The 14,832-nt window shown below is 54.3% G+C and overlaps 2 protein-coding genes across 2 annotated transcripts; one reads left to right on the plus strand and one right to left on the minus strand.

The window, feature by feature from the left end:
* The first annotated feature begins 2,733 nt into the window (after positions 1 to 2,733).
* On the plus strand, positions 2,734 to 3,315 carry TNFAIP8L1 (TNF alpha induced protein 8 like 1). The gene has a single exon (XM_084249397.1). It carries the CDS (start codon positions 2,738 to 2,740, stop codon positions 3,296 to 3,298), a length of 561 nt encoding a protein of 186 aa, XP_084105523.1. The 5' UTR covers positions 2,734 to 2,737; the 3' UTR covers positions 3,299 to 3,315.
* Positions 3,316 to 6,627: 3,312 nt separating this feature from the next.
* MYDGF (myeloid derived growth factor) lies at positions 6,628 to 14,228 on the minus strand (the record flags this gene model as incomplete). Its single annotated transcript, XM_084250542.1, has 6 exons — positions 6,628 to 6,714; positions 7,784 to 7,856; positions 8,288 to 8,369; positions 10,876 to 10,937; positions 12,710 to 12,760; positions 14,049 to 14,228. 6 exons carry the CDS (start codon positions 14,226 to 14,228, stop codon positions 6,635 to 6,637), a joined length of 528 nt encoding a protein of 175 aa, XP_084106668.1. The 3' UTR covers positions 6,628 to 6,634.
* Between the last annotated feature and the right edge of the window lie 604 nt (positions 14,229 to 14,832).

Here is a 14,832-nt window from a genome sequence, read left to right on the forward strand (position 1 = left end):
GGTGGCATTAATTCTGATCTTCCCCATTTTACAGATGGGGAGATTGAAGCACGAGGCAGTTGGCTATATTGCTTGTCAAAAGGGTTAAAGCCTGGAGCGGGCATAAAAAATGGGGCAGGTTTTGTCATGGAGGATAGCTCCTGGCCTTCTAAGACTCAGGGAGGGCCTCAGCTGGGAAAGGTGGAGGAGGTTAGGGATAAAAAGGAAGTGGGGGCCAGTAGTCACTGCATTGCCGTGTGGCCTCTCTGAGCCTTTGTATTTCGTTCTGTAAAACAGGCAACCAGCTCAATGCCTGGAAATGACAAACAGGCCCACTGGTGGCTTAGGAGTTGCCACATGGTGCTGAGTCATTGACACACCCCTGTTCTGGCCCACACCTGCATAACCCTGGGGTCTGGTGGCTGCTACGGGGGCAGGGAATACTAGCCCAGTAATCCCCGTGCCTGTCCTGACCTCTGAGGACCAGCAAGAGGGAGGCTGAGGGTTGGGATTTCTCTTGGGGTCTGAGCTCACACAAAGAACAGCTTTGTGGGGGGCCCCAGGGGTGAGCAGGCGCCCACATGGCATTCCTGGCCTGGCAGCCTGGGCGGGGTGCATTCTGACCAGGGCCTGGGGCAACGGGGGCGTGCTAGGGGTGGATCTCAGGGCTCCCCTTATTCATTCAGTAGATGTTTCTGGTTTCCAAGGACACAGCAGATAAGGAATGATTCCCACTTCCTCGCTGTGGCCTGGGGTGAGGCAGGCCGATGGGGAAATGAAGTGAGGGGGTAATGCCTGGGTGCTGTGGGGTCCAGAGGTACCACTGTCTCACTGTCAGTTCGGCTGTTCAGGGATGGCTTCCCAGAAGAGGCGGACTCCAGACTAGGTTGAAGGATGAATCCGGCAGGGGAAGAGGCAGGCCTTAGAAGAGGATCTATTAGATTCCACCAAGAAAGAGGCAGGAACTTGGGGGCTTTGGAGGATGTATAGGAGACCCCCAGGGAAGATGCAGGGGCACCAATGAAGTGTGGGCCCTGCTCCTTGGAACGATGGGGAGCTGCCAGCTGGTTCTCAAATGGGAAGCGTTATGCCCAGATGTACAATTTAGGGAGAATCCTGGCACTGTGGGATGCAGGTGGTGGGAGTAGGAGGCTCCAGGCTCCAGAGCCTGGGAAATCTGGAAGACTGATGTGCAGGAAAGACAAAGGGAGACAGACGTGAGGGATAGACAGGACTTCTGCAGTCAGAGGCTGCTCACTGTTCCCGAGAGGCGGCCGGCCATCCCTCCTGGGCGGGAGCTGTCCAGTGTCTCTGTGCTGGGAGTCACTGCTGCAAAGCATTTCCACAAACCTCCCAAATGGCCTCCCGGGAAACCTTGTCAGGCCGCTGCCCACCTGACTCGTTCCTCAAGGATGCCTGCTGTGACTCGGGAGCAGTGGGGCTGGAGGACTGGGAACAGTGACCCGGCTCCTCCTCCCCCTACAACAATCCAGGCCTTGGGTCTGGGATCCTGTCTCACCAGACGGCAGGACGGGGGCGGGGAACAAGCTGGAACCTCTCTGCAAACGCCCCTTAAGCCCCTTCCTAACTCACAGCGAGAGTATGACAGCTTTGGGGGTTGCTATCAGGGCTCACAGGTAGTGGGGTTCCCCTGTTCAGATTTCACCAAACCTGGTAAAAAATGTTCATCTGAGACTGCATCCCAACCTCCATATATTCAATCTTCATCACCATGGAAATGGTGACATAAAGTGAAAGGGGGGAATTGTTAGGGGGAAAAGGCTGTCCTAAAGCTAATTCCATACAGGCTTTGTGGACTCCACCCCCACCCCAGGCCAAAGCCAAAGACACCGGGAACTCCAAATCCCGTCACCACCAAAGGGAAGATGGCTGGGACCTGAGGGTGGGGTTAAGCAGCCAGGTTGGGATAAAGCCAGACACGTGGGCTTTGGGGGGGGGTCCCCCATTTTGGCTCTCCGCCAGCTCGCAGCGTCAGGCCAGCTCTGAGAGTGACTTTGGGTTTCCAGGTCGTCGGATCGGGTAGGACGCATTAAAGACTTTATTTCCCTATTTTCTCCCTGAGTTGTACATTTTCCTTATTTCCTTTTCCCTTGTAAATAAACCTTCTATGAACCTTCTGTGTGCGCCTGCAGTGGAGTATTCATAAGTCCCTTGTAAGCGCGCGGGTGAGGACCCACAGCCAGGAACCCGTTCAGTATCGGGGCTGCCCTATAACACTTTGACCCTCTTTTCTGTCTTTCTTTCTTTCTTTCTTTTTAAGAAACGGTTTCTTCTCAGTCCCTGAGGGTCTGTTGGGGACTAGCTTGAGCGTGAAGGCCGTTTTCCTGTGTGCGCTGTCCTCCAGCTACTCAGAACTTCCCTCCCCTTGCTGGCAGATCTTTCACCCTGGGATGTGCCCGACTATTTTCCCATCTGTCCTTCCCGCCAGGCCTGCCCAGGCCCCCGTGATCCACTGGGGTGCCTGTGCTCTGGGCACTTCTAGCTTCCCTGCTCCGCAGCACTTGCCACATATCCCTGACTCAGTTGCCAGCTGCCCTGGCCTTCACAAGCTGCACCCAGCCCCGCCCCACACCCGGTGCTCTCCAGGCTTGGGCCCCGTGGCTCCTCGGAGACATGCTGTTGGTGTGTACTCACTTCACAGATTGTGAAGACAGTGGGCCCACCCAGCTAGCCCCTCAGAGCCCTGGGCCTTGGGCCGTGGGCACCACTGATGGGTCTCTTTTCTCTGGCAGGGCCAATGGACACCTTCAGCACCAAGAATCTGGCCCTGCAGGCCCAGAAGAAGCTGCTGAGCAAGATGGCGTCGAAGGCCATGGTGGCCGTGTTCATCGACGACACGAGCAGCGAGGTCCTGGACGAGCTGTACCGCGCCACCAAGGAGTTCACCCGGAGCCGCAAAGAGGCCCAGAAGGTGGTCAAGAACCTGGTCAAGGTGGCCATGAAGCTGGGCGTGCTGCTGCGCGGGGGCCAGCTGGGCGGCGAGGAGCTGGCGCTGCTGCAGCGCTTCCGCCAGCAGGCCCGCCGCCTGGCCATGACGGCCGTCAGCTTCCACCAGGTGGAGTTCACCTTCGACCGGCGCGTGCTGGCTGCCGGCCTGCATGAGTGCCGGGACCTGCTCCACCAGGCCGTGGGCCCACACCTGACCACCAAGTCCCACGGCCGCATCAACCACGTCTTCGGCCACTTCGCAGACTGTGACTTCCTGGCGGCGCTCTACGGGCCCGCCGAGCCCTACCGCTCCCACCTGCGCAGGATCTGCGAGGGCCTCACCAAGATGCTGGACGAGGGCAGCCTTTGACCTCTGTCCATGGTCTTCCTGCCGGGGGTCGGGACCTGTGGGTTTTTCCACCTCTTTTCTCTCAGTCCCATTGAGGCTGAAATCTCCCCCAGAAAGGTAACCTCTCCCCTTTCGGAGGATGCTAAACCTTTGGAAGCGGTTTTAAGGATCCGTGTCACCTCTCCACGCTCAGCAGGGAGACGAGCACAGCCAGCAGCTTCCACACACCTCAAAGTCACTGCCAGCGCCCACCTACCGCCTGTGCTTCCTCAACTGCCGTAACCCTTGGGAGGCCCGTCTGCACCCTCAAAGCACCTGCTGTCATCCCATGACTGGTACTTCCCACTTAGTATTATGTTGCCTGGGCTTTTTCATTCCTACAGACAGCATCATGTGAACTAGAAGGGTGTTATGGGGTGAACTATGTTCCCCCAAATGTCTTTGAAGTCCTCACCAGCAACCCCCCAGGACCTGTGAATGTGACCGTGGGAATAGGGTGTCACGGCAGATGGACAGTTGAATAAGGCAGGGGCAGGGGCACGGACCTCTTTGCAGTCCAAATCCATGTTTAACTTTTTGACTCCCCCAAGACTTTACAGATATCCCTTGGTATCCATCAGGGATTGGTTTTAGGATCCCAACTAAAGGCCAAGGTTGGTGAATTTGTGAATGCAGAATCCAAGGATTAAAAAAAAAATCTGTGGAGAAGCAGATCTGTACAGTTCAAACCCATGTTGTTCAAGGGTTGATTGTAATTAGTCAAGCACCAATTAACCATATTCTGATTGTGGGACCACATACACCATGGGGGTTCCAATAAGCTGTACCATGTAGCCTGGTGTGGAGGGGCTTGTGTCATTACACTCTGTGATGTACGCACAACAATGATCACCTAATGACGCATCTCTCAGAACATACCTGTTGTTAAACCAGCCATGAATGTATTTGTAATTGTCAAAAGGGGACATTGGTTTTAAAAGGTTGCAAAACACTGCTGTGGGTCTGGCCACTGTCAGGGTTGGGAAGGTTATTCTGGATGCCCTAGAGGAGGAGAAAATGACGTCCCGTGACTGGTTTTTGTTTTTGGGAAAAAAAAGAATGTTTGCAGAACCAGGCCTGTTTAGGGCAAAGGTTGCACACAGGAGGCCCGTTGGCCATATTAGGGAAGATGGGATTGCTTGGCCCCATCTAGTGTTTGAGACATTTGGAATTATTTGCCAACATTAAAAAATGAAGAACTTGCACACCATTCGCTACTTGGAGTGTCTCTCAAAACACACCTGAGCCTTGATGCCTGCTGTGAAGCTGCATAGCAGTTGCCCCCCTGCTTTGCTACATTCCCCACCATGCCCTTTTGCATATCCCTGTACGGCTATATTGGCTGATGGGAGATTACTTCCTCAAGTGCAGGGCCGGTCTCCTGTGGCGTGACTTCTGGTTCCCTGAAAAAGCCAAAGGCTTTCACCTGAAAGCCAGCTGCTACCTCTGCCCATCTTTCTACAGGCAAACATCCCCTTATCTTTAGTCAAGAGACAGAGCTTCAAATTCAGGAGCAAATGTGCGTTTTGATTACAGCAACAAGCCCCAGATGAAATCCTTTGCCCTTGCCTCTGCTGACTGAATAGGTCAATGTGCAGAGCAGTTTGTGCTTGTTCCCTGCTGGGCTGTCCAGCCTGTCTTGATCTTTTCATAAATTTGAAATTTAATTTAAAACAACCAAAGAGCACTACAGAACTATTTAAATAAAAGTGCACATCTTCCATTTGCATTATATGGAAACGGCCATCGAATTGCCTGGCGCTGTCTGACAGTTTTCTCTCGCCCTCCTGGGGTTTTTGCTTTTTAAATCAAGGATGCATGTAAATGTCATATACCCGTGGCCCTTGGTGACAGGTTCAATTTCTGCGCCACCAGGCACCAGGGTGCCAGATGAGTGCAGTCGCGGAGCGGGCCTCTGCATGCCCCCAACAGGCTTTGGTTCAGCTCCTCCTCCCAACCGAGCCCCAGGGCCAGGTGGCTTTGTTCTTGTGCTGAACAAAGTTACATAAAGATGTGCATGCATGTCAGTCACATGGGGCAGGGGGCTCCTCTGTGCCCAGAGGCCCTGGCATGTCCTGTGCACTGCCCCCACCACTGCACCCTTCATGGCTGGAGGCTGACTGCCTAAGAATCTCCTCCCTGGGGCCCAGGGTGCAAGCCTGTCTTTGAGTGTCCCACAGCCTCATTCTTGCAAGGAGACCTCTTCTGCAAAGATGCACGCTGGCAGGTAGCAGCTCCAGCTGGCATGAGGCAGGGCACGGAGTGAAAGGCATGGAATGGTCTCTGTGGCTCCAGCATGGTGATTCCGATTAGCAGGCACTCCACACCTCAGGGCTCTGAAGCTGGGAGCCCGGGTGTTTCCCCTTGTCTGCTGGCGAGAAGACAGGTTGGAGGGCCGCCTGAAGGTCAAATCAGATTCCCAGGCCCCTGTAACTAGGAGACCATGGTCCTTCTGAGTGGCTGGGACATTTGGAGATTTTATTTATTTTGGTTTGCCTGTGGGTTTTCTTGTTTTTAAGTCACTGCAGAATCCAGCTTCAGAAATAAGCAAAAGCAAGCACCTGGATGCAGAAGAACAGTGTGCCCTGGAGCACGCGCCCCATCTATGGGGGTCGCGGAGGACCTGCTGGGAGTGGCCGGTTCCGTCCCCACGGCTCAGGGACACACAGAGCCCGCTTTCCAGGGGCGGTTCGTGGCAGTCATGCCTGAAGCTCCCACCTGCCCAGGGCAACACAGCTCCCCTGCTTCCAACAGAGAAGGGAAGTGTGGGTGGCCGGCTCCCACCCCGCCCCGCTGCGGCTATCCCTGGGCCCCCGGCTCAGCCAGGCAGGCGCCAGACACCAAGACTGTGGGTTGTTTTTTAATGTCTTATTTATTTAAATATAAAAAGAACATTTCATTTCTTCTCAGTTAATCTGAAAGGAGGTCCCTTGGGTAAGCTGTGAGAAAACAGTCAGCGTGGGGTCGGAGGTCTGTAGGAGTCCTCTCCCTGGGAGAATCCAGGAGCCAGGCCTGATCCCATGGGGGAGACACAAGCCAGCTTAAGAGAAGTTGAGCGCCCCCACAGCCCACCATGTGCCCAATCCACATTGTTCAGAGGAGCAGGGTAGGGGCAGACCATGAGAGGGGCTCAGCACATCCTTGGCCTCCAGGCCCAGTGGACTCTGCTACAAGGCCTTCGCTGCTTCGAACCCCTACGATCAGGGCGACATCAGTCAAGGCATAACTGATGTTAGAAAACCAGCACTACACCAATCCTCTCAGGTCCTGGCTCCTTCAGCAAAAATGAGGTGATGCCACCCTGATTGGGGCTCCTGGTCACAGCTCACTGTGCGCCGCCTTGGCCACGATCACCAGCTTGGATAGCTCAGCCTTGAATGCCCCGGGCCTGTGGCCCACTGCAAAAGAAACACATGGCCAGACCTTCAACACCCCACAAATGTCCCCAAATGGACTCCCCGTGGAAAGCTCCCTGGCCCTGTAAGAGTTACAGGTAAGGCACAGAAGACGGGTGGAGAGTGGGTGGCCTGTCCTGAGGGCAGAAGCCAGAGGGAAGTTCGAGGTGGTCAATTTTGCCACAATGAGAATGGACGGGGACTGTCACCTGCCCCTCACACGTGCAAAGGTTTTGGCAGGAGCAGGGAACCAGGCCCACCCCCACCCAGCCCTCAGCAGGCCTTCAGCTCCCTGCCCACCTCCCCTTCTACCATGAGCCCCAGGGTTGTGTCCAACAACCCCCACGCCTCTGTCCTTGATCACTCCTCTGAAGTAACCCCAGCCCCGAGGACCTTCAGACAAGGCTCCTTCCACACCCAGGACTGTCTCCCCGGAGGCCCCTCCTCGTGCTGCCCCACCCCTCCACTTTCCCGGCCAGTGCCGCCCGCAGCCACGCGGGTTCCTTCCTCCGACTTTTCTCTGTCCCAGGACCCTCAGGGCTTCCACCCACTCAGCTTCACTCCACGCTTCACGTCTATTGTCACAGCTACGCATGCGCCGCCCCTCGTTCTCACACGCTGAGCCTTCACTCTGGGGATCTCGTACCCCTTCTGTTCAGCCTCTGCCCAGAGGCTGGCTTGGCTCAGAGGACATTGGTGGGGCTCTCAGGACCTCAGGAGGGAACCCCCAATCTCGTGGCACACCCCTGGAAACACTATGCTGACACTTTCTACTTTAAAGTATCGGAGCTGTTCCTGGTCGCAGAGCCAGGCCGCCCCTCCCCGCCTCGGGGAAACGCTTGCTAACCACTGACATGGTTCATGACTGATTTGCCTTCCAGGGGCTGGCTGAGTCATGTCAACGGAGACCATGTGCCCCACAAAGCTGAAAAGGCCCTTTGCAGGACCAGCTTACAGACGTGGAGCTAGAACATGGGGGCTGAGGGCAGGTGCCAGGGTGCCCCTGTCGGTGTGCCGCACCACCTCCCTCCCTGGCAACTGGCTCCCACCTCTACAATCCCTCTTTACTTACCTGCTGTTTTGGTCACTTCGAATTCCTCACTTTTCAGGGGCACATCACTCTCTCTCTCAAAAGCAGCTTTAGACTGAAAGGGATCAAATGGAAACTTTGTAAGTGGGAAAGAACGCAGGCCCTTTGCCCAGCCAAGGGATGTAGGGCCTTCCCTCTGTCCCTCTGGGCCCACTTCTGCCCTCGCTGACCCTGCTCCTGTCCTGGGAGAGCCGCCATGCCCCCGACTTCCTGCTGACTTTGCCAGTGGGGGACACCAGCAGGAGCCTGGTGGTGGGAGAGAGGAAGGCCAGGGGCACACTTCCTGCTCTGCCCGCTGGGTCTCCAGGGTCAACTGGGTCCTAATCTGGGCCACTAGGTCTGCCCAGTGCACCCTGTGAAACAGATTTGAGAGGCTTGGAGTCTGCCTCTCCTCATCTTGCCTGCTTCCCCCCAGCCTGTGGTCTGAAACATACAGTTCACAGCAGGCTGCCCTGGGCAGCAGCCCCAACATGCAGTGATACTCACGTAAGCCATGCCATACTCGATCTCGGCACCCTGCACCTCCGCCTTGAACTGTGTGAAGTAGAGGTAGGACTTGCCCTGGGGCCTGCAAAGGAAGGCAGTGTGTGTGGGGGTGGGGGGGTGGGGGGGGTAGACAGCCCCGGGCTGCTGTGCCCTCTCCTTCTCAAGAGGGAAACTGCTTTGAGGCATTGCCTGTGGGAAGGATGGACGGGGCCCCTTCAACATCATTCCTTCTTTCCTCTTTGCTGCAAGGTTCTTTCAGCTCACATAATGAGTTTCTTTGTCCATCTGGGTGTGAGCTATTCTATGACAGGGAATCTCAAGTTCATTCACTGAGAGCTTTTTAACCGAGCGTGCAGGTACTTCAGTGGGGGCCAAGCCAGGCAACATCCGGTAGCGTGAAGTACAGGAGTTAACTAGAAAGGAGGGGGGTGGCTGCCCTGGGCAGATGGAATGGCATCTACAAAGGTCCTGCGGGGGGTGCAAATGGGGGCATTTGAGGAACTTACTCAGCATGGCCTGTGCAGAAACAGGAGCTAAGAGGATGGGAATGGGAGCAGAAGTAACTGGAAGGTGGCAAGCAGGGAGACAATGATGTCTGCAGTGTGAACTCCTCGTACTCACATGTGGTGGGCAGATGGGTGGGGACAGAGAGGCAGCAGGGAGGACACCACTGAGGCGGCAGTGGGAAGAGGGGGCCATGGGCTGAAAGTCATTTCTGTGCGAGCCCCAGCAGAGGGTGCATGCAAGTGGGTAGGGGGAGGAGATCATACAGGCATACCTTGGTTTACTGCACTTCTCAGGCACTGCCTTTTTTTTCTTTTTTTTTAAGATTTATTTATTTATTTATACAAGCACTGGGTACAGTCAGAAGCGCGGGAGGGTGAGAGAATTCACCAGAGACAGAGCGGGGAGCAGAGCAGGCAGAAGGACCAAAGTACACTGCTGAGGGGAGCAGCTGGCGGCAGGAGAGGTCTGCGCGCCATGTGGGACCCTCGCCCGGCGGCCGGGGATCGAACCGGCGCTGCAGAGGCTGTGGGCAGCTTCGCAACCCAGCGCTCCACCGCTGCACCACCAGGGGAGGCCCAGGCACTGCCTTTTTTACAAGACATTCCACCAGCAAAAAGATCAGACTCACTCAAGGTTTAGATGCTGGTTAGCATTTTTTAGTAATGAGGTAGTTTTAATTAAGGTATGAGTGTTGTGCCTTCAGAACTAATGTTACTGCACACGTAGCAGACTACAGCATAGTTAAACATAACTTTTACATGCACTAAGAAGCCAAAAAAACTTTGTGTGACTCACTTTATTGCAATGGTCACTTTATTCAAGTGGCCTAAGGTCGACCCTGGGACATCCCTGAATTGTGACTGTGCAAGACTGGTGGTTGCCCCAGGCCTGGTGAGTGGAGGGTCAGCCAGTGCTTGAAATCTGGAGGCCTGGCCCACTTAGGCTCAGCCCCTCAGTGGAGTGTGGCAGCAGACGTGGGGTTCAGCATGTCCCAGGGCCTGGGTAGCGAGGGATTATGCCCCTCCATACACTATGGAACACCGAATCCCATGCCAGGCAGTGACCAGACAGAAAGAGGCACGCAGAAGGCGGGACCTCCCTGCAAATCACAAAGGCCCAGCTCCTTGCCTCTGGGGCCTCTGCTGGGGGGCACAGAGCAGGTAAGAATCGCCCTCCAAACTGTAGTAAACACCTGCTACCTGTTAAGCACTGAGCAGCAAACTGTGGGACAACGCCTACAGGTGTGATTAAAACACATCTTGTCCTTTAATTAAATGCCACCATCAGGGTGCTCTAGTGGTGTTTCATTTGTTGACCTGCCCCCCTATGTTGACCCTGGTCCCCTGAAGGGGGAACACAGCTTGGATGACTCCTGTGTACCCCCAAAGTGTCCACACTATTCCAGGCATATAATAAATGCTCCAGAAGTAGGTTCTTCTTGGTGCACTGCACTCCAGGCCATAGAGCTCCAGGGGGAAAGGCCAGGATTCCCTGCGGCTCTGACACCCACTGGTGGTGGACCCTCTCTTTCCTCTATCCCCGCCCCGCCTGCCACTCGGTCATCAAGCTGGGCGCCAGGCAGAAGGGATAAGAATGGAAAAGACAAACATTCCATGGTTGCAGATGAAGCCCTCAACAAGGAACATGACTGAGGGTGACAACGAGGGCAGGGTAGCAAGTCAGGAGCCCAGTCCCTTATCCTGGGGCTGCAGCCCCATTGAGTCCCTTCCCTCCGCGAACACTTTGAGCACTTATTTACTTGAGCTACTCACACTGCCTGGAACATACTTTCCCAATATCCCCACCCCTGTCAACCTCAGTACATGGACACCCTTGAGGAGCCCTCCCCATCCCACCAACCTCCAGCAGTGTGGAAGAACCCCTCTTGCTTCCACTGTGTCACGTCACCTCCACTGGCCTGTGTGCCCCTCCAGAGGTGCAGAACCCTCATGGTCTGGCTTCCCCTGTCTTCACTGTTGCCTGAAACAATGCTGGGCTTCACCCCAGGCATGTGCCCACAGTAGCCGTCAGCAAAGAGGCCTCTTCTGAAAAAAGATTGCACCTCAGGACCCTGGGCTCACCTCCAGATGGTACAGGTGAAGTGCTGGTGGTCTTCGCTGGTCCCCAGACTCATCTGCCACCTCTGGGAAGAGAGGAAAAGACACAGCCAGTCAGGGACACGGGCTCTTCGAGCATGGGCTAGTTCTGAACTGCCAGCTGTGCAAAGTGGGTGATGCTTTCTGGGGCCTCCAGGTTGGACCCGATGCCAGATCCCCGCTTTGCTCACACACATCACATTTGTCCAACCCACGGTATGTGCAATACCAAGAGTGAACCCTATCCTCAACCTGGGCTTGGGGTGATGACATGTCCATGTAGGTCCACTGATTGTAACAAATGTCCCACTGTGGTGGAAGATGTCCATAGTGGGCTGTCCTGCCCATGTGAGGGGCAGGAGAGCAAGGGGGGTATATCAAAATCTCTGTGCCTTCTGCTTCATTTTGCTATGAGCCTAAAATGCCCGAAAAATAAAGTTTATTAAGAAAAATTTAAAAAAAAGGGCAGATGCTCTATTCATGCCTGTTGGTATAAGCACAAAAAAGGCACAGGTACAAGATTTTAATAATTGTGGTCACATGTAGGATGTGGGTAGGAACTGGATAAGGAGGCAGCGCCATAATCTTTTTATGTTTTTCTTTCTGAACAATGTGAATGCTAAAAAAAAAGAATGAAAACCCCAGAAACATGAATGAAAAAAATTAAGATTTTTAAAATGGTGCCAAACACACCTCTACCAGTTTATTCTAATTCCATCACCTCTAAAGGCTGGGCCAAAAGGAAATGGAAAGCCTACTGTTCCACTCTGGGTTGCCTAAGGCATTTTTTAGGTTTTGCTAGTAAAATGAGTTTATAGTTCCCACACAAGAGTAATAAAGGTCCCCAGGTTACTGGTATTTCCGGTTTAATGACAAAACTTTTCATTAATAGAAACAAGGCCGCTTTTATGTTAATTACAATGGGAGCAAATGGTCACTGATGCGCTTTGCCTGCAGCACAAATGGAGGAGCCAATTATACTGGCAAGACAAGGGGACAGATACAGGCCATACCTGCTGCCTCAACTTATTTTTTTTCTTTCTAAAAACACCTGTCTATGATTCCCAGGCCTCTGCGAACTGGAAAACAGTTTTATGCTATGAAATTCATGTACTTGTGGCAGAACTCAGTTCCTTGCAGTTGTTGGGCTGAAGCCCCAATTCCCTTGCTGCCAGCCAGAGGCCACTCTCAGCTTCTCCAGGTCACCCACACCCCTTGCCATGTAGTCCTCTCAAAGCCAGCGACTGATCATTGTGGCCTCTCATGCTCTGGATTTTCTCTTACTTCCTCCTCTGCCACCAGGTGGAGAAAAAGGCCAGCAAGGAAACAGACCTCAATTGTACGCGGCAAGGAACAGAATTCTGCCAACAACTTTAAAGAGTCTAGAAGAGGCCTCTTCATCAAAGAATACAGAGGGCAGCCTGTCTGACACCTGGCACCTTGTTTTTGGCTTTATGAAGCATCCAGTTGAGCCAAAAGGAACTTTTGACCCCCAGGACTATGAGAAAAGAAATGAGTGTTGTTCTAAGCAACTACGTTTGTGATATTTTGTTATGCAGCACAGAAAACAAACAATACTCTTACGAGAGGCTCATGAAAACAGCAGATTCATACCTCACACCTTCTCTGTCAAGATATTTATTCACTCTGTGGAATCTGCCATCACTATAACTTGAGTCTTCCCTCTCTTACTGGGCTAAGCAAGAAACATTTAATGAGTGTAAATTAAAACATGTATCACCCAAGCCCACTGTTCCTGGAACACTGTATGACAATGGCTACTGTGATAGTAAACCACATGAAATTTTGAACAACTCACCTCATTGGTCCCTCCTTGAGAAGCATAGGTAAACGTACAAGTGTATTTGTCCTGGAGAATGGAAGGGAGAAAACAAGTCTTGATAAGGAGGCAATGCTTAATGCTTAACGTGCAGGATCTCAGGACATCCTTTGGAAATCCAGATCAAGATCCCATTTTCAGCATGTGCACTAAAGGGAAGGAAGTGGCACCCGACCCCTGTGGCCAGTGTCACTGGGCTGGCCTCCCAGAGGCTGCAGACTTAGAACTCCCCTGCCTGCCCCCTACTACTGAGCTCCTGGGTCAGGACAAACAACCCATGTGGCTTCTGGGGGATGAGTAGGACAGGGGAGGTCACACCCTTTCTGGTCCTTTAGGAACACAGACTTTAAAAGCTCCCACATGTCCATATCTGCTCTGCTGTGGTCTGAACAAGTGCAAAATTTTCTATGCCTGTTTCTTTATCAGTGAAAAATGGGCCTAAGATATAAAACATTTGGCACATAAGGAATTATTAAACAAACAAATAAGTGACTACAGATAACTTCCTAACAGACTGGAAAAGGTGGTAGAGAACACGATTTCTCCAACAAGCTGGGGACAGGGTTGGTACCTCCAGGTAAGGAGGGCCTGGGTTTACACCTCTATGAAAACATGGGGGATCTTGGGCCTCCCCGGTGGCGCAGAGGGTTGAGTGCAGCACTGTGAAGCTGCCCGCAGCCTGTGCAGCGCGGGTTCGATTCCTGGCCGGCCAGGCAGATACCCACATGGCGTGGCAGACCTCTCCTGTCTCTCCTGCTGCTCCCCTCAGCAGTGCATTGGTCCATCTGCCTGTTCTGCTCCCGGCTCTGTCTCTGGTGAACCCTCTCACCCTCCCGCGCCTCTGGCCTGTACCCCAGCTCTTGTATAAAAACAAATACATCTTTTAAAAAAAAGGGGGGGTAGGAATCTTGTGGAATGGAGAGAGAAACAACTTCTTCCCACCCTAGTTAGATCTCTAAGGACCTGGAGTCTTCAGCCTCCTGCACCTCTCCCTTCACTTCCGGGGCCGCCCTGCCCTCCAATGCCGGAACCCTCCCGGGTCTGGAGGACGGGGCTGCTTGGGCTCTTTGAGATGTGAAGAGCAACAGGATTTGAGGCCAGTCACCAGCCCTCAGGAGGCCCCACCTCCTTCGAGTTCAGACGGGTCTCTCTGATGACTCCGCCCATAGGGCGCCGAGCCGCAGCCACCTCCTCAAGCCCTGGCCCTGACAGCCCTCGCTGGCTCCTCCGGCCGCGCCACTGATGCTCTGTACCCCTCCTCGGGCCACGTCCCCTCCGGCCTTAAAGCTGAAGCCACCGAGGCGGCGGCGGCACGTACCCCGGGGCCCACGTTCTGGGAGAAGGAGTGCACGACGCCGCCGGGCCGCACGTCAAACGCCACCGTCATGGGCTCGGACACCGCCTCCGTGGGCCTCAGCGCCAGGGCTGCCAGGAGAAGCGCGGCCCACAAGCTCGAGACCCCGCCACCGATGCTCCTCCTTTCGCTGGGCGCCGCCATCTTGGGATCGATTCCCCGGGCGGGGGCGACGGACGGAGCGCAGCGAGGGACACGTGGGCCGGCCGCTGACGGCCACGTCCGCGTAGGCGCGAGCACGTGACCCGGAGCGCCCCGCCCCTCCGCCCTGGGGGCCGCCATCTTGGGGCGGAGCTTGGGTGGCCGGTGGCTCCTGGAGCTGCTTTCCTGAGCTAGGAGGAGGCGTGTCCCTCGCGCTGGCCGTGCGTGTCACTGACCCCACGGCGCTTCCAATGAGAAGGATGAGGACAAGCTCTGCACTAAAATTCAAATTAGTAAATGCAGATGGAATGAGGGAAGACCCCACTGAGCAAACTTGTAGCAGTTGTAGTCAAGATGGGTAGATGAAGCTGAACGCTAGCAGAGTAGGCAGGTGCTGGGATGGTTAAAAGTTGGTGGGTGAAGGTGACACAGCAACAAAGTACATGGCTTTCTCTCTCTCCCCGGGTAACTTCCCTCGAGGCTTAATAAACCCTGTATTTTTACATTCCAAGGGTAAAGAGCCTCATTGGAAAGATAGTATCAGAACTGCTGACCACCAGAGGGTGAGGAGCACAAGCTGGCTGGCGGCAGCTGGAGTACAAGAATG

This window comes from Talpa europaea (assembly GCF_964194135.1).
Source record: "Talpa europaea genome assembly, chromosome: 12".
NCBI lineage: Eukaryota > Metazoa > Chordata > Mammalia > Eulipotyphla > Talpidae > Talpa > Talpa europaea.